Source organism: Poromitra crassiceps (assembly GCF_964638095.1).
Source record: "Poromitra crassiceps genome assembly, chromosome: 22".
NCBI classification, from domain to species: Eukaryota; Metazoa; Chordata; class Actinopteri; order Beryciformes; family Melamphaidae; genus Poromitra; species Poromitra crassiceps.
In genome coordinates this window covers 6,994,877-7,014,773 of record NC_139647.1, presented here as the reverse complement: position 1 = coordinate 7,014,773, position 19,897 = coordinate 6,994,877, and the positions used below count along the sequence as shown (strand labels likewise).

At 45.3% G+C, this 19,897-nt stretch overlaps 1 protein-coding gene across 1 annotated transcript in view; it reads left to right on the top strand.

Moving 5' to 3' along the window:
* Positions 1-19,897, top strand: part of adgrb3 (adhesion G protein-coupled receptor B3) — a gene marked incomplete at both ends in the record, with an annotated part of 218,598 nt that overhangs the window by 170,675 nt on the left and 28,026 nt on the right. Inside the window, 3 exons of the mRNA XM_083658277.1 lie at positions 438-541; positions 1,661-1,763; positions 18,434-18,584. Of these exons, the coding sequence (XP_083514403.1) occupies positions 438-541; positions 1,661-1,763; positions 18,434-18,584 (358 nt within the window). The remainder of the gene's footprint in view (positions 1-437; positions 542-1,660; positions 1,764-18,433; positions 18,585-19,897) is intronic.

Genomic DNA, 19,897 nt, shown 5'->3' with positions numbered 1-19,897 from the left:
TATGAATACTGATTATACTGAGTTGCTCATGGCTGGTGTATATAATATATGTGTAAAAGCACATCATACTTTTTTAAGAAGTTGTAAATGGTAGAGCCGGTACAACTGCCTTGCATAATTTCAAATAGGACTGGCAAGACAGATGAAGACAGTACAAGTCTGTTTTGTTGAACTTGATCTTATGTTTTTGTTTCTGTCTTCGTCGTTTTAGAACACCATTTTCAGCAGGAATGCATGGGAAGTTTGGGGAACAATATATTCTTTAACATAATGATGTATCTGCCCACTCAAACCTCACAGTGTGTGAAGGAATCCACTGTGTGTTATTAAATTGGCTGTGGTCGTTTTAGCACGGGACAACGATCAAGGTGTGTGTGTGTGTGTGTGTGTAGCACCTCAAGCCTCCCACTGACTGTGACTCTCTGTCTCCTCCACAGACCATGCAGTACTCAGGGGTGCCATCTGTGACATTGATAGTTGGCTGTGGTCTGTCCTGCCTCTCCTTGATCACGTTGGCAGTGATCTATGCTGTGCTATGGAGGTAATGACCACGCATTACATCATAACTGAATGGTAAACAATTCACGTATGTGATTTATTTAAGTAATAAGGCAGTGGTTTAGACTAATTTTACAACGGTTAATGGCTGTTCTAAGGCACAACGCGGAGTATCAGTGCAAATCACAACCTCAAGGGCCTTATTGCTTTTATAAAACGGTTGCTACACATAGCCTACCTGGTAAGGTTTGAGCAACAACAAAAAGGCAATATTGATAACAAATAATCGTTCTTCTGCCAAGCAATGTAGTCCTTCAAGCCCCCCTCCAGTCAGTTCAACGTTTGCATGTCATCTGATTCTGTGCTATTCACCAAGGAGAGACGCCCGGAAGAGCAGCGCAAGTTACCGCGGAAACAGTATTCGCTCCGTACTAGCTTAGCTGCAAGGATAACGTTAACATTAGCGTTAGCGATAACGTTAATGTTGAAAAGTTTTGGTCACTTTTTTGTTTGAGGCTGACGAACGTTGTTACAGGCGGCGGGCTTAGCTAACGTTGGCTAGCATGGCGCAGCAATACTGTGCGTGCGTTCATAGAGTGTTTTACAACGGCTTTGAACGCGGCTCAGCCAATCACAATCAAGGGGCAGAACTATCCGTTTTATCAAGATGTTTTTATGCATTTATAATATTATCTTTGTTTTCTGACGATAGAGTGCCGCAGGAACCGGTCCTAAAACCCGGAAGTTAGCATCACCTGGTTCGCTCCTCTGGAAGTCAATGTCTTTTTTGTACGGGGATTTTGGTTAAATACCTTAATTTCCTTAATCACGATTTTTGGCGATCGTTTTATGCTTGAAAAATGATCACGATAATAAGATTATCTTGCTGAACACAAATGTCGCCGTTTCATAAACTTTTGTACAGACCTTATTTCAGGCATCTAACCAAAATCCCCAGACAAAAATCCCAATGACCTCCAGACGAGGGAACCCTGCGCGATGCTAACCTCCGGGTTGGCCTTCAAAAAGATGTCATCCCTGCGGTCCTCTGTCGTCATGACATCCTAGCTGGACACAGAACATGTAACTCCAGCATCACAGCTGTGAAACTGTGAGAGGATTTGGAGAATGCATTGAGTCATTTTCTTTTCGATTTCTTTAGGTATATTCGATCTGAACGGTCTATCATCCTACTCAACTTCTGCTTGTCCATCATCTGCTCAAACATCTTGATCCTCGTTGGACAAACGCAGACCCACAATGTGGTAAGTGCCTGTTCAGCATACTTCACTACATGTGGACGTCCAATGGCTGTGTTGTGCTGGAGTACTCTTCTAAACATCCACTTTGGACTACTTTAGCATTTCTATTGCTTGGCCGCTGTCTGAGAGCAATGTTTATGAAGCGTTATGAAACGACACATATCCCTCTACAGTAGCTAACGCTGGTCATTAGCGTTAGCTAATTGCCAAACGTCCAATCCAAAAAGAAGTGTCTTGGTTTTATACAAGTTTATGCCAAAAGCTGTCTCTGCTATTGGGAGTCAAGAATATAACAACATTATTATGGCCTCTTTCACGCAAAGTAGTCATTTTCTGTGGGCTTGTAGACACATTATTTCAAATGGAATATAAAGAGTTTGTAATGCCTCTAGATTGGAAGATGTAGATCTGCTTCTCTCTGGCTCGGCGAGCGTTAGTCTAGTCAGGTGTTACATCGCCCTCTGGTAAACTTGAGACAACCGCAATCTGTTGGCACTGAGACAGTGATGATCAGGGATTGCATTTGAAAGTGAGAGGCCATAAAGAAAACTTAAAAAATGAGGCGCAAAAAGCACAGTGAAATTACTTTGAGATGAAATATCGATGCTGCTTTTATTGCCATGCTGGAGTTCCAACCAATGGCACAGCAAGCATTAACAAGTCAGCATAGTTTAGCACTTGGGAGCTTCTACAGTGGATAGAGAGCCAAAGTCCTTCCGGGTTTGGCCATACCAACCAAGCCATTTCATCCGCCATTCTTTCTTCCATAGACATTTCGTAAAATGATTATAAAAATAGTTGTACTTGTTCAAACCAAAGCGATTCAGCTATATTTAGAATCAGGAGACCTTAACATTTGCCTCACGCCAAAACTTTAAAACAAAACATTATTTTATTTTATTTTTAATTATTTTATTTTATTTTAGTTTAGTTTTGGTCGGAGTGAAATGGTATGGTCTCTCCTGATTCAAAATATACCTGAATGACTTGGTTTGACCAAGTAAAACTATTTTTTTACGAAAATGTCTATGAAAAAATGAATGGGCGGATGAATGCCTTGGTTCCCATGCCTAAACCGGAATGGGGCGTGACTTTGGCTCTACAGTATATGGGAGTGTGTAGCATACAGCCATGCATGGAGGAGGAAGCCACATCGGGAGACATGATGCCCAGGTCAATCAAAGCCTAATGAAATGATTGTCTGACCTCCCTGGAAGTCTCCTCTCATGGTGACGGTAAAGCCCAGCTTGAGAGTTGGGATCTGTTCGTTAACTCATTACCCTGACGACTTGGAGCAATCACGCAAGGAGACGACCAAGCCGTTTCTGCCCTGATCTCAAGGAGACGACCAAGCCGTTTCTGCTCACGTCACGACGAGAAGTGAAGTTGCAGTTCTAGGGCCTGTGTCCATCTAGCGTCTTTTCCCCAGGTCCAGCATCTTTTTTCAGTTGTTTCCAATGGGGGGACACGGACGTCTAGAGATAGTGCGCTGCGCCCGGCGTCTATTTTCAGAGCGCTCCGGCGTTTTTGTGCGCCCGACTCCCAGCGCTTCCAGCTGAAAATATTTGAACTCTTCAGAAAGACGCTGGTGTCGGGTGCTCCTTTTCTGGCCACTAATCATGGAGAAACTATCGCAACAGAGACAGAAAGGCTCAATTGTGGGAGCAGATCGGCTAGACACTTAATATTTCTGGCGAGTGTCGAGCTAAATCACTGTATGTGTGTTGTTAGCTAATGTTAGCTGTCAGCCATCAAGCTACTACCGCACTGAGCTACCGTTACTTTCAGACTGCTTCCTCGTTATATTGTGCGCTGAGATCAGCGCTCTCCAGTGCACTTCCAGCGTTTAACGCTCGGGAAAAAGACGCTAGATGGACACACGGCCCTAGTCAGCAGGGTTCAAAATGCCCACCGCCACAGTTAAAGGAACAACCGCTTCCAATAAATATGTATTGCCTCCCTCCAGCTTTGGAACTGGCCAGTAAACCAGTGGCTAATGTAAACGATTGTTTGGCAACGAGGAGTTGGGATTTACAAGCTGCCCACACAGACGCCCTTCACCGTGAGTTGGCAGCACTATAGAATGACACATTGCCCTATTACACATTTTTACAGCCATATCCTCAATATACATGTACCTTCCTGAAGGGTCACCCAGCACCCCCCCCCCTCATCTCATTAGCTACTGCTGGATCTGTTCCTTAATCCGTGCTGCTGCTGCTGCTGCTATTTCAGCCATTTAACAAGCCAGTGTTTTGCTATCCGGTCCCGCTTACATTGCAGCAGCTATAGATTTTAGTGGCGTTCAAAAGTGTGTCTAAAACGTTGCCAAGAGCCGTCTAAAACACCGGCGAGGAGTTATGTCACATATTGTAAAATATGCGGGTATTCCATCAGTAAAAACACACTGTTGGCACAGAACAGTACGCTCGCTCTCATTGTCTTTCCAGATATGATTTGTAATGGGAGGAAGTGGGGTTAGCAGCAGTTGCTTGGAGCTGACTTTGGATCAGACACTGCTCACACGCGTTGCATACTAATGGTGGGTGGAAGTCACCAACCTGACCCCGTGTACACTTAGGGAAATTGTTCTCATGTCCTATGAAAAAAATGATAGTGAAATAAAGAATATGAAAATGTGCTGTCTATTGAAGGGTGTTTTGGATGCACTTTAAAGTCATCGCAATTTCAGTCGCCGTGATTTAGATGTAAAGTAATTATTAAACCACGTACTGTAGTGGTCAATTGATCCTTAACTGCTATCAATAGGGATACAACTACGGTAGTGTTATTTTATTAAGGGTGGGAATCAACAGAGGCCCCATGATACGATATTATCACAATACCTAAGTCACAATACAAGATTATTGTTATTATTATTGTATTAAAAATATTGAGGTTTATTACCTTTTTCTATGTGCAATTATGTCCTCATGTCTGTATGTCAAGCAGACAGACTGTTTATATCATAAAATATTGTGATACTTGACATTCGTGCGATAGTACGATATATTCAAGTTCAACTCCAAGTTTATTCGTATGTCCCAGAAGGGCACTTTGGGTTGCAGCAAAACATAAAAACATAGAAAACAGGCATAATAACATCACGCAACAACTGGGTAAAAAAAACAAAAAATGCAGACACAGTTAAACACAATACGAGTACAAAGTAGCAGTTTAAAGTGGCAGTGTGGTTTAAAGTGACCAGTGCAAAGTGCAAGGCTAGAGGCTAGAGGTGCTGACACTCAGCACTACACAAATTACAGAGATAAAATGCTACAATAGTACATAATGTATAAAGGAAGGTAGCAGACCAAAGGCCAAAGTGGTCGTTTTGGCACTCTGCGCTACACATTACAAGAAATAAAAAGAAGCTACAAAAATACATATTGTATAAAAGAACGCAGAAGACCAAAGAAGATTCACAGTTAGCTACTTACATATATGCCAGTATAAGATGAGTTCAACCAAACTGAACATCATCATTGATAGAGAATAGAATTTCTCTGAAATGGCAATGGAACTTATATTTTTCTCCAACAATCATCATAAAGCCCTTACCTTCTAGTCTCGCTGGCATTTAGGGCTTTAATGGAAACAGGCACAAATTAATTTCTGTACCTGTTATTGCCACACAAAATATCGCAATACTTCCCCCCCCCACACCTATATTTTATAAGTAACTGTAATCATTCAATGCAAATTGTATTGGTTGTTACATTGACTTTTATTTGATGAATCTCGTGGCGCATCAGAACGCTGCATTGACACGTGAGCAGTTCCTCTGCTTCTCTGCGAGCTCTGCCCGGCGCTCGTATCAAGGCCGCGGATGCACAAAGCTGCAGGCCATTTACTGTGTTGAGTTGATTTGAAGGCTTGTCAGATTGAATCAAGGCCCTCGTCATCTCCTGTGTTGGTTATATGAGGACCACCACTTACAGTAACATGGCACACTCACTGCCAATAAGAGATCTGTGTCTGAAATCTGCAACGCCATTAGGTCCTTTCCACAAAATACCCTGACGTTTTCAACGTCTCAAAGTGGAGTGGATGAGTCTACTACTGCTCGCATCGAGACTTCAAATGACACAACTCTCGAATGGCTATTTAATTTAGTTAGTTTAGTCCATGCAGGGCCCTGGACTATAGAGTCGACACTTGAATAGAAAATGCCAAAAAAACATGGCCCATGTGTGCTTTAATTGCCATGCTGCCTCATACTCTCTACAGTATAATTGGCTCCGCTGTTCCTGTTTATGGAGTCAGAGTTGCTCATCGTCTCATACTGTAGAACTCATCTCTTTGTTGCCGTGGTGTCCTCTGGGAGCCGGACGTCAGTGAGTCACCTTTGCTTCTGCTTTTGGCCCAATCCCAATTCAGCCCTTGGCCCCTCCCACTTAGGCTGTCCCAATGCTTCTTTGCATCAGATCTAGGGTGAAGGGGGGAGGGGCTATCTGGCCCTTGAAAAGGAGATGTTTCAAAGCCACACTCCGAACCGAGGGCTGACAAGGAAGTCGCTTTTAATCAATTAAAAATGACCCAAAAGTGACAAACAAACATAAATAACTGAGTTTAATGTCGATACAAAGGACTGCAGATGCGGATGTGAATATATTCACATATTTTTGGTTGGGTATTTTGCGACTATTTTAACATAGACGGTATGGGTGCCCGCTGGAAACAGACGTAGATAGATAGAAGTGCCAGCCAGCAACTGCAAGCAGGTCTGTGCACTGGGTCCGTGTAAGCCTTTAACATTGAAACGTGACTATGGATCACTGGACAGGCGACCTGTCAATCATACCCAAAACATAGTCTTTTCTATGTCTATTTTACTCTAAAGGGGTGGGTATATACAAATTCACCCCCCCGTACAGTTGTTATGAAAGGTGAAATTAGCTATATAATGTAGACCAAAACTAAGTTAGGGATAAGCAACTCCTAGGTGTGCGTTAAACGGTTTTAACGCACACCTGCCGCCCAATCAGAAATTAGCATTTACCCAGACAATGGTATAAACATGTTTAATCCTGTTGTAAACACGGGCATTTTAACATGGGGATCTATGGGGATTGATTCGCTTTTGGAGCCAGCCTCAAGTGGCCATTCGAGGAACTACAACTTTCAGTATCACTTCTGCAGCTTCCTCTGCCCATGCCCGAGCTTGCCACCTGTATTCAGAGATTGAAAATTCTCCATTGAAATACAGGGATTGGGTTTGGAGTGTATTAATTGTGTGACACTCTACCTACTTGATGTATGCTTTCTTTTCCTCTACATTTGTAAAACATGTCACAATCTTTAAAATAATAGCCACCGGGTGAAACTGAAAAGGTAATACAGGCAGGGGAATACATTTACACACAATACGGTATACGCTATACAATGCTCATACATTTCTTCGAGCCAGGATGAATGATGAAACAATCTGAGAAAAAAAAGTACAATACAAGCCGGTACAATATGCAATATTCTTAGGAGGAGAGAATTAAGTATGTTCAGCTGATGCAATGTCTCTTAAATAAATGGGTTGTTTCTTGTTACTAAATCAATTTCAATATCAAGTATTTGAAATAATTTCCATGGTATCGAGGCAATGTACTGTATATATAAATACATTATGAACCTACTGCATAAAAACATTAGATTACTGTATGTGTACCGTATGTATGGTGTAAGGCGTATGTATGGTTGATGCATTATACATTTTAAGGAAGAAATAGCATTTGCATGTGACTACATTGGAACATAGACCATCTAAAAAATATGGACACAGATGGCACGAGACCGCAGCTCCGCCTGCTATTGGTTCATGATCAGCAAGCTGCGCGAACACTGGACAGGCAACCTGTCAATCACGCCCAAAACATAGTGTTTTACTATTGCCTATTTTACTCTAAACAGGTGAGTTTATAGCTATATAAAAATTCACCCCCCTGTACAGTTGTTAGGAAAAGTGAATTTGCTATACAGACCAAACCGTGTTTTGATGCAGGCTGTAAACATGCTTATTCCTGTTGTAAAGTCGGGCATTTTACATGGGGGTTAACGAGGAAAGACTCCCTTTTGGAGCCAGCCTCAAGTGGCCATTCGTGGAACTACAGCCTTCATCGCTTCCTCTGCCTCGGCCCAAGCCTGAGCTTGACGCCTGCAGTGCAGTGGAAGCAGGTACGTGTTGACACAAGGCAGACATTCATAAAGACAGGTTAGGTGGATGGATGACTTTATGGCAGAATAACTTAGCAGTAGCCTACGTACGGTATTCCTCCTGTGCTGAAGATCTGGCAGCTTGGACTTTGCTTGTGACCTCCAGAGTTTCTCCTGGTCTCTCCCAGCCTGTACGTCTCTCTCCCTGTGGGGGGGTTTGTTTGCTGGCCTGCACGGAGGGGAGGGGAGGGCAGCCCTTAACAAGCCTCCTTGAGATGTACTGAGGTGAAGGGAGTCGTTTTCATCATCGCTCCTCTGAAGTCTGAGCGAGCTCTAAATACCACGCTTATGGAATGAGGACAAAGCAACCTTAGCGTCTTAGCCATTCACCTTGTAGAGTGCATGCACACACAGACAGACAGGTACACACAGCACACACAGAGACACATAGCACACACAGACAGCACACAGAGACACACAGACACACAGGTACACACAGCACACACAGACAGCACACAGAGACACACAGGTACACACAGACAGCACACACAGACACACAGGTACACACAGCACACACAGAGACACACAGCACACACAGACGACACACAGGTACACACAGCACACACATACACACAGGTACACACAGACACACAGGTACACACAGACACACAGGTACACACAGACAGCACACAGGTACACAGACAGCACACACAGCCACACAGACAGCACACAGACACACAGGTACACACAGACAGCACAGGTACACACAGACACACAGGTACACACAGACACACAGGTACACACAGACACTCTTTGCAAAGTTTGTAAGATTCTAGACGGCTTCTTCCAACTGTCTCTGAACATACCTGTACACACTCTACTTAGAGTAACTATGCTCTACACTTTATAGACACATACAGTATTTACTCGAGTGACATCACTGATGACATCCAGTGGTTTGACTCTGAGAACCCTACTTATGCAGGATGGGGTCCCTGGATGCGGCACATGCTTGGCTGTTGTTGTTTTATTTGACTGATTAATCCATTACAGCTACGTAAAGATCTCTTACCAAAGTGACTTAAATCAGATACGTAAAGATCTCTTACCAAAGTGACTTAAATCAGATACGTAAAGATCTCTTACCAAAGTGACTTAAATCAGATACGTAAAGATCTCTTACCAAAGTGACTTAAATCAGATACGTAAAGATCTCTTACCAAAGTGACTTAAATCAGATACGTAAAGATCTCTTACCAAAGTGACTTAAATCAGATACGTAAATATCTCTTACCAAAGTGACTTAAATCAGATACGTAAAGATCTCTTACCAAAGTGACTTAAATCAGATACGTAAAGATCTCTTACCAAAGTGACTTAAATCAGCTACGTAAAGATCTCATACCAAAGTGACTTAAATCAGATACGTAAAGATCTCTTACCAAAGTGACTTAAATCAGATTGCCGAGCTCGATTTGATTCATGACAGACTTCAGTGTTTTCATGGCACTTCAGCGCTCCTCTCTTCATTCTGTTTCTCTTCAGTGGAGCAACAATGTGTGCAACAGTTTACGCCAATTAGGCTTTGAGGCTCTGACTGTCAAAACATTCACACTTGGCCCAGACCCACGAGGCATGCTCACATCTTCAGTCCTGACCTTCAACTCCCAATATTGAAGAACAGCTCCCCCCACCTCCACCTCCATCTCCGTCAGCTCTGCCATCTCTTAACGTGGTCCCTCCTCCCCCCTCACCTCCATCTCCATCAGCTCTGCCATCTCTTAACGTGGTCCCTCCTCCTCCTCCCCTCACCTCCATCTCCGTCAGCTCTGCCATCTCTTAACATGGTCCCTCCTCCTTCCCCCCCACCTCCATCTCCATCAGCTCTGCCATCTCTTAACATGGTCCCTCCTCCTCCCCCCCCACCTCCATCTCCATCAGCTCTGCCATCTCTTAACGTGGTCCCTCCTCCTCCTCCCCTCACCTCCATCTCCGTCAGCTCTGCCATCTCTTAACATGGTCCCTCCTCCTCCCCCCCCACCTCCATCTCCATCAGCTCTGCCATCTCTTAACGTGGTCCCTCCTCCTCCCCCCTCACCTCCATCTCCATCAGCTCTGCCATCTCTTAACGTGGTCCCTCCTCCTCCACCCCTCACCTCCATCTCCATCAGCTCTGCCATCTCTTAACGTGGTCCCTCCTCCTCCACCCCTCACCTCCATCTCCATCAGCTCTGCCATCTCTTAACATGGTCCCTCCTCCTCCCCCCCCCACCTCCATCTCCATCAGCTCTGCCATCTCTTAACGTGGTCCCTCCTCCTCCACCCCTCACCTCCATCTCCATCAGCTCTGCCATCTCTTAACGTGGTCCCTCCTCCTCCCCCCTCACCTCCATCTCCGTCAGCTCTGCCATCTCTTAACGTGGTCCCTCCTCCTCCCCCCTCACCTCCGTCAGCTCTGACATCTCTTAACGTGGTCCCTCCTCCTCCCCCCCCACCCTCACCTCCATCTCCATCAGCTCTGCCATCTCTTAACACATTGAGTGCCAGCGACGCCATATGGCGTCAAGAGAAATTTACCGTAGGCTGCCAGCGACGCCAAATGGCGTCAATAACTCCAAATTCATATTTTGACGGGGGGATGTCGATCTAAGCCTCTTACATCGCCTCTTACAATATGGGAGCTATTGAATGTGTCTAACCTATTTTACAGAACCCTTAGGTGGCGACAGTGCCCTCCCGATTAGACAAAGGCCAGGAGAAAAGAGAGAAGAAGTCATGAGGAAACGGAAATCGACATTGATATGCTTGAAGCATAACGTTACTTAGCTGTGCCTGTGAACAGCAGTCATCTGCTGCCACAATTGAGCCCCATCCGTGTCCGCTGCGATAGTCCATCCATATGATTTAGTTGCCGACACGGCGACACCAGCGTCTTTCTGAAAAGTTACATTATTCTCAGCTGGGAGCCGAGGACACGCTGTAAAAAAGTGGGGGATGCAGGCAGCGGACTTTTCAGTGCAGATCAAACTCAGAGCAAACCGCAGCAGAGACACTCGACTCCTCCCACCACGGAGGAGGGGGAGGAGGGGGGTGGGGCACGCAGGGCACTAACAGCATACAACCATTGACAGTACACACACACCCAGGCAGCAGCAGGCTCGAACTCAAAGCAGAATTAATTCTGTCGCCTTTCTAACATAAAGATGTGATTATCTCAGAAACTAATTTCAGCATGCTCTTTTCGGTCGAAAACACTCTTTTTCAGAGGGGTGTATTTCCAAAATGGAACGGTTTATAAACACAGTTTTTTTTAAAAATGAAACAGAAGGGTTCAAAGTTTCATTGAGGCTATTGGTTGTCCATATAAGAGGAACACAAAAAATGATATGGCTATATTAAAATGCATTGCGGCCTATGTGGCACAGTACAGCACCTTTTGCCCAAGGGCCGTGGCACTCAAAGTGTTAACATGGTCCCTCCTCCTCCCCCCTCACCTCCACCTCCGTCAGCTCTGCCATCTCTTAACGTGGTCCCTCCTCCTCCCCCCTCACCTCCATCTCTTAACGTGGTCCCTCCTCCTCCTCCTTCCCCCTCACCTCCACCTCCGTCAGCTCTGCCATCTCTTAACGTGGTCCCTCCTCCTCCCCCCTCACCTCCATCTCTTAACGTGGTCCCTCCTCCTCCTCCTTCCCCCTCACCTCCACCTCCGTCAGCTCTGCCATCTCTTAACGTGGTCCCTCCTCCTCCCCCCTCACCTCCATCTCTTAACGTGGTCCCTCCTCTGTGTTTCCATGGATACTGACACAGTTTGTTCTCCCAGCGTTTGCCTTTGTAAAGGGCAGTGCCAACTCACTTCAACCAATGTTATCATATTTGCCCTTAATGCCTCCGTCTCTTTTGGGGGGTACATGCTTTTTATTTTCCAGCTTGTGTAGAGCGACTGCACCAAGGCCCATGTATACAGAGTCGAGCTAAACGAACCGTGAAACGTAACGCTTGCATATGACCTGTTTCCAGGGAACAAGGCTGGATCTATTTTCAGCACCGTGGACAGCACATGAGCAACACTATAACTAGACTTATTCTTACATATACGCTAAGGCAGTATGGCTATATGGCCGCCACACACGCCTGACAGGCAAATTATCATTACAGCGTATACAAGAGGAAATAATGAGTTCAATATACTGCTGCTGTCACTCACTCAAACATCATAATTAGTTTTGTTGGCTTTGCCTTCCGTTACAAATATGATCCTGTCCTTCACTCAATGAAGGGCACAACTCCACATGTTTATGTCAGATTGCTGTTGTACCAATCTGGGAGTCCATCGGTTAAACAAACAACAACGTTGTGCTAATTTTACCGGCCGCTATATCCCGTTCTGTGTTTACACTCCAACCAGCAACCGCACTGCCAAGTTACTCAGAACGTGTAATTAGGAACTTGTTACTGATTACTCTTTTAAAAAGTTATATACAACCTGTTGAGCTCCTTTTACAACTGAATCCCACTTTTTGGAACAATAATTAACCTTACAGGAGGAGTCACCAGTCAGCCAAACTGCATAGCTTTTATTTATTTGCCTACCTAGTTTAAAAAACGAATCGCCTTCTGGCAACGCAGTAGGCTCTAGTAAACCTATAGTAGTAGTAGTAGACCTATCTCCACACTTTGTTTTAGCACTGTGCCAGTGCTGGAGAAAGTAATGCAGCAACTTGAAGTTACTTAGATTAGTAACTGTAATATAATTACTTTTTGGAATTGTAAACCCTTACATTACTAGTTACTGTGAAAGGTAATCAAATTACTGTAACTAAGTTACTGCCGAACACTGTCCAGATTTTCCTCGATCAAGCAGGACACGATCATGCACGACAGATCTTCAAGGAAATGTAAAATGTGTCTTGAGAGATTGTTGTACTGATTCTATAATAAGAGCTCAATGCCATGGCTCAATCCAATATTGATCACAGGCAGCACAGATGAAGGCAGATCAATGAATTTGAAATCCCTCTGGAAAATTCTGCAAAAGCAACATTTGAGAAGGAGGAGATAGCGATGACACTGCGCTGTCAGAGTGGAAGCAGGTGCAAATTTCATTTTCTTATCAATATCTCGCCAATTAATTTAAAATGTGTTGTGTTTCTGCACCTGTAATTACCACACGGACTAAACGTGCAAGCGCAAAAAGCGGATAGCGCCTGTACCAACATAGGGCCCCTAGTTTTCATTTAGAATCATAGTCTCGTGTTTTCCTTTGACCCATGAGACGTTATAGTACTTCAACATTCAACACTATAAAACCAATAAAAGTGAGAAAGGTGGCTGTGACAATACACCATAATGTTTCAGGAGATAAAGGCTCATATTTTGATTTATTTTCACTGCAAGAAAGTGTTTTCAAATAGGCATTTAATGTTGTTGACCTCTTGTTTTCTTGTTTCCAGCCCCAGGAGAGTGTTGTTAATGTAGACACACGTTGATTGAATTATACTTAACTATGTGAATAGTGGCTTTATTCCCTGTTGGAACAGTCTAATTACATCAACATATTATGAAAGTCAAATTGTCCATATTGCGTTTCACTTTCAGGTGCAAACATGAACGCAGATGAAGCCGATCAGCGTTGCCCAGAGACCTTATTAGAAGCATCGCGCCAAAAACCCATTCAAAAATCCCATAGGCGAAAACAGTGAAGAACCAGGAGTGTTAGCATCGATGATTTCCGGACTCGTTCCTGCGGCTCTCTATACACACACATACTGAATGTGCATGCTATGCACCCATGCGTTCTGAACGGCAATTGTTAACTGGCTCCACATGGGCGTGATGAACATGCCTGGAGGCGTGGCTGTACAGGAGGTAAACAGAATTTCATGTTGCTCAGGGATGGCAGGATGACTGTTCCCCATGCACCCTGTGAATGCTACAGGGATGTCACGTGTACAGAGGAGGTCACATGGTGTGGACACCCTGGAATCAGCTGATATAGGCGCCACGGTTTCCACGGAATTGTCTGAGGCTGTGGTTTAAAGACGTCCTGATATCATCGTGTTGGTATCGTTCCCGGGCCATCATTTTTTCCTAGTATGGGACCGGGATGATTTTTTTTTGGTTAAGATTAGGGTTAGCGTGTGAAAAAAGTGCAGCTCAGGGTGTGCTCAGTCCTGAGGCTTAATGGGTAAGGTAAGGTGCACGCCTTCCAATCTGAGCACTGGGGTTCGATTGCCGGTCAAACCACACATTTTTATAAAACATTAGGGTTAGACATTAGGTTTAGGCAAGTACAACAATGTGGTTAGGGTTAGGGGTTTGGCTATGGTCGTGGTTAGATAAGAAAACCCTAGAAGCAGTTGCTGCGACCAATCACATGAGTTTGGGGCGTGGTCATCCCGGCCCATAGTACGGAAACATGATGGTCCGGGAAGGATACCAACACAGCGATATCAGGACATGCGTGATACAGTGATTTCACAACAGCTAACAGGTGTTCAGTTGTAATATCACTGGCCTCTAGGGGCTTATTGCTTCATTTGAAACCTCGCTTATTTCCTGTCAGCTGTTGTATCAGCAAACACTGCAACAGGAAGTGAGCTAGGGGCAATTTAAAACGTTTATGTTGTCAAGTTAAAAGCGTCTAATGCGTCTCTGCACTTCAGTCACTCCCTCTGTGCAGGAGCACACAGATTACCCCCGCTTCACACTGCAAATAATCAGCGGCTCTGAGCTGGAACGCCGTAATCTCTTCAAATGTCAGCGTGCAGCATTGACAAGATTGTTCAGGATGCTCCTTTATTTCTAATCCTCTTTTAAACAATCACATGTGGAGATGCTTTTCTGCCGAACGACGACGGGCAAGATAATGAAGCTGAAACATGTTGCTCCATTGTCAAGTCCAAATGCAGTCTGTGCCAGGTCTCAATGTGCACGTTGTGTGAGCTGTGCAGCGGTGTGGTTTCTTCTTACCCTCCTCTCTTAACACTTTGAGTGCCACGGCCCTTGGGCAAAAGGTGCTGTACTGTGCCACATAGGCCGCAATGCATTTTAATATAGCCATATCATTTTTTGTGTTCCTCTTATATGGACAACCAATAGCCTCAATGAAACTTTGAACCCTTCTGTTTCATTTAAAAAAAAAACTGTGTTTATAAACCGTTCCATTTTGGAAATACACCCCTCTGAAAAAGAGTGTTTTCGACCGAAAAGAGCATGCTGAATTTAGTTTCTGAGATAATCACATCTTTATGTTAGAAAGGCGACAGAATGAATTCTGCTTTGAGTTCGAGCCTGCTGCTTGCTGCCTGGGTGTGTGTGTGTCAATGGTTGTATGCTGTTAGTGCCCTGCGTGCCCAACCCCCCTCCTCCCCCTCCTCCGTGGTGGGAGGAGTCGAGTGTCTCTGCTCTGCGGTTTGCTCTGTTTGCTCTGCACTGAAAAGTCCGCTGCCTGCATCCCCCGCTCCTTCACAGCGTGTCCTCGGCTCCCAGCCGAGAACAATGTAACCCCTCAGAAAGACGCCGCTGTCGCCGTGTCGGCAACTAAATCATATGGACGGACCATCGCAGCGCACACGGATGGGGCTCAACCGTGGCAGCAGATGACTGCTGTTCACAGGCACAGCCAAGTAACGTTATGCTTCAAGCATATCAATGGCGATTTCCGTTTCCTCATGACACTCTCTTTTCTCCTGGCCTCTGTCTAATCGGGAGGGCACTGTCGCCACCTAAGGGTTCTGTAAAATAGGCTAGACACATTCAACAGCTCCCATATTGTAAGAGGCGATGTAAGAGGCTTAGATCGACATTCCCCCGTCAAAATATGAATTTGGAGTTATTGACGCCATTTGGCGTCGCTGGCAGCGTACGGTAAATTTCTCTTGACGCCATATGGCGTCGCTGGCACTCAATGTGTTAATGTGCACGTTGTGTGAGCTATGCAGCGTTGTGGTTTCTTCTTACCCTCCTCTCTCAATGTGCACATTGTGTGAGCTGTGCAGCGTTGTGGTTTCTTACCCTCCTCTCTTAATGTGCACGTTGTGTGAGCTGTGCAGCGTTGTGGTTTCTTCTTACCCTCCTCTCTCAATGTGCACGTTGTGTGAACTGTGCAGCGTTGTGGTTTCTTACCCTCCTCTCTTAATGTGCACGTTGTGTGAGCTTTGCAGCGTTGTGGTTTCTTACCCTCCTCTCTTAATGTGCACATTGTGTGAGCTTTGCAGCGTTGTGGTTTCTTACCCTCCTCTCTCTTAATGTGCATGTTGTGTGAGCTGTGCAGCATTGTGGTTTCTTACCCTCCTCTCTCAATGTGCATGTTGTGTGAGCTGTGCAGCGGCGTGGTTTCTTACCCTCCTCTCTCAATGTGCACGTTGTGTGAGCTGTGCAGCGTTGTGGTTTCTCACCCTCCTCTCTTAATGTGAATGTTGTGTGAGCTGTGCAGCATTGTGGTTTCTTACCCTCCTCTCTCAATGTGCATGTTGTGTGAGCTGTGCAGCGGTGTGGTTTCTTACCCTCCTCTCTCAATGTGCATGTTGTGTGAGCTGTGCAGCGGTGTGGTTTCTTACCCTCCTCTCTCAATGTGCACGTTGTGTGAGCTGTGCAGCGTTGTGGTTTCTTACCCTCCTCTCTTAATGTGCATGTTGTGTGAGCTGTGCAGCGTTGTGGTTTCTTACCCTCCTCTCTCAATGTGCACGTTGTGTGAGCTGTGCAGCGTTGTGGTTTCTTACCCTCCTCTCTTAATGTGCATGTTGTGTGAGCTGTGCAGCGTTGTGGTTTCTTACCCTCCTCTCTCAATGTGCACGTTGTGTGAACTGTGCAGTGTTGTGGTTTCTTCTTACCCTCCTCTCTTAATGTGCACGTTGTGTGACCTGTGCAGCGTTGTGGTTTCTTACCCTCCTCTCTTAATGTGCACGTTTTGTGAGCTGTGCATCGTTGTGGTTTCTTACCCTCCTCTCTTAATGTGCACGTTGTGTAAGCTGTGCATCGTTGTGGTTTCTTACCCTCCTCTCTTAATGTGCACGTTGGGTGAGCTGTGCAGCGTTGTGGTTTCTTACCCTCCTCTCTCAATGTGCACGTTGTGTGAGCTGTGCAGCGTTGTGGTTTCTCACCCTCCTCTCTCAATGTGCACGTTGTGTGAGCTGTGCAGCGTTGTGGTTTCTCACCCTCCTCTCTTAATGTGCACGTTGTGTGAGCTGTGCAGCGTTGTGGTTTCTTACCCTCCTCTCTCAATGTGCATGTTGTGTGAGCTGTGCAGCGTTGTGGTTTCTCACCCTCCTCTCTTAATGTGCACGTTGTGTGAGCTGTGCAGCGTTGTGGTTTCTTCTTACCCTCCTCTCTTAATGTGCACGTTGTGTGAGCTGTGCAGCGTGTGGTTTCTCACCCTCCTCTCTTAATGTGCATGTTGTGTAAGCTGTGCAGCGTTGTGGTTTCTTCTTACCCTCCTCTCTTAATGTGCACGTTGTGTGAGCTGTGCAGCGTGTGGTTTCTCACCCTCCTCTCTTAATGTGCATGTTGTGTGAGCTGTGCAGCGTTGTGGTTTCTTCTTACCCTCCTCTCTTAATGTGCACGTTGTGTGAGCTGTGCAGCGTGTGGTTTCTCACCCTCCTCTCTTAATGTGCACGTTGTGTGAGCTGTGCAGCGTTGTGGTTTCTCACCCTCCTCTCTTAATGTGCACGTTGTGTGAGCTGTGCAGCGTTGTGGTTTCTCACCCTCCTCTCTTAATGTGCATGTTGTGTGAGCTGTGCAGCGTTGTGGTTTCTTACCCTCCTCTCTTAATGTGCACGTTGTGTGAGCTGTGCAGCGTTGTGGTTTCTTCTTACCCTCCTCTCTTAATGTGCACGTTGTGTGAGCTGTGCAGCGTTGTGGTTTCTCACCCTCCTCTCTTAATGTGCATGTTGTGTGAGCTGTGCAGCGTTGTGGTTTCTCACCCTCCTCTCTTAATGTGCACGTTGTGTGAGCTGTGCAGCGTTGTGGTTTCTTACCCTCCTCTCTTAATGTGCACGTTGTGTGAACTGTGCAGCGTTGTGGTTTCTTACCCTCCTCTCTTAATGTGCACGTTGTGTAAGCTGTGCAGCATTGTGGTTTCTTACCTTCATCTCTCTGTAAAACAGTTGACCTTGGCTCACGTTTCTCCAGGTGATCCCTCGCATACTAATGAGGGTTAGTGCAGAGGAATGCTTGTGTGTGTCAGCCCACCTGCATGGGCTCTGATCTTTACTACCACTGTACTGCCACCTGTGTTGCTGCAGTCATATGGTGCACACTGACAGAATTCTCAGGGGAAAAGGAAGCATACTGTTACATGTGACATCACCGATGATGTCACTGATGATATTATCGATGGTCTACCGGAATTTGAAATGTCTCGGGTCCCTAGATTTTTGTGACGTCAAAGTCGGGTCACAAGCCAAAAAAGGTTGGGAAGTCCTGCTCTCAGTTAACGTGTAGAGATGTTTAGTTTAGTATGCTTAATTTCTGTCAAGGCAAATCAGCCTGATGTATGTGCTGGTGTGTTGTGCTGCGTGTGTCCACAGGGGGTGTGCGTCATGACCACAGCCTTTCTGCACTTCTTCTTCCTGGCCTCGTTCTGCTGGGTGCTGACAGAGGCTTGGCAGAGCTACATGGCGGTGACGGGGAAGGTTCGGACCAGGCTCATCCGCAAGCGCTTCCTGTGTCTGGGCTGGGGTAAGCAAGCAGTGTGTCTCCTAAACCACTGGTTCTCAAAGTGAAGTCCAGGACTCCCAGGGTTCCTTGAAGGGGTTCCAGGAGGTCCCCAGTAAAAAGGGGGATAATTATGGGCCCCCCCAGGGTTCCTTGAAGGGGTTCCAGGGGGTCCCCACTCCCCAGCAAAAAGAGGGATAATCTATTTTCACAATAATACCACCCATAAGTACACGACAGAATGTACAGTATTTTGCTCATGGGTTTCATACACTTTCTTTCTGTAATAAAACATCTAAAAGCAAACATTTTATCAGATGGGGTGCGTGGGTCTAATTTGTGTCTGTTTAGGGGTCCTTGACGTGAGAAGCACTGTCCTAAACATCTCTGCGTCATCTCTCACCGTACCTCCATACTGCCGCTGTGGCCTCAAGGTCTCAGGGTTTGTCTCCATGTGACTGGATGTTCTCCCCTCTACTGTCCTTTCTCTCATTCGCCATCTGTGGAGCAGCTGGGTCTTCATCCTATCAGCTTCTCTGTCACGATGCCTTTGTGCTGCCATCAGAGTATCTGAGGGATAGCTAAATGGACTGGCCTTGGGCAATGGAGGAGGCTGAGCGGGGGGCGCTTCTCCCACAGCAGTTTGCAATGACCTTATGTCTGATCAATCATGTGAAAGCCAACTATTTAGATGACAGTAGAAGCTTATCTATCCAAAACCCTTCAGGAGAATGAAATAGCGAACTATTTAGATGACAGCAGAAGCTTATATATCTAAAACCCCTTCAGGCGAATGAAATGTTTGCAGAACTGATGTATTTACGGTCATTTATATACATACCTAAGCTTGGTTTAATACATGTACAAACATTAGAGTTGCAGTGATTCATCGATTAGTTGGTCAAGAGAGAATAACAAATAACAAATATTTTGATAATTGATGAATCGTTTTGAGTCATTTTTTAAAGAAGAAAGTTTCTGATTCTTAAATGTGATTTTTTCTGCTTTCTTTACTCCTCTCTTACGGTAAACTGAATATTTGTGGACAAAACAAAGAGGACGTCATCTTGGGCTTTGGGAAACACTGATCGACATTTTCCACCATTTTGTGACATTTTATAGACCCAACAACTCATCAATTAATCGAGAAAATAATTGGCAGATTAATCGATGATTACCTACTGTAAAATAATTGTTAGTTGCAGCCCAAACAATCACAGACATTCTGAAATTATTTGTCGAGACGAATGTTCAGTTGGTCATTTCCAATGGATTCAGGTGCATGAGTCATAGAGGAAACAGATAATAATGTTGCATAACTAATTGAATAATTGCTA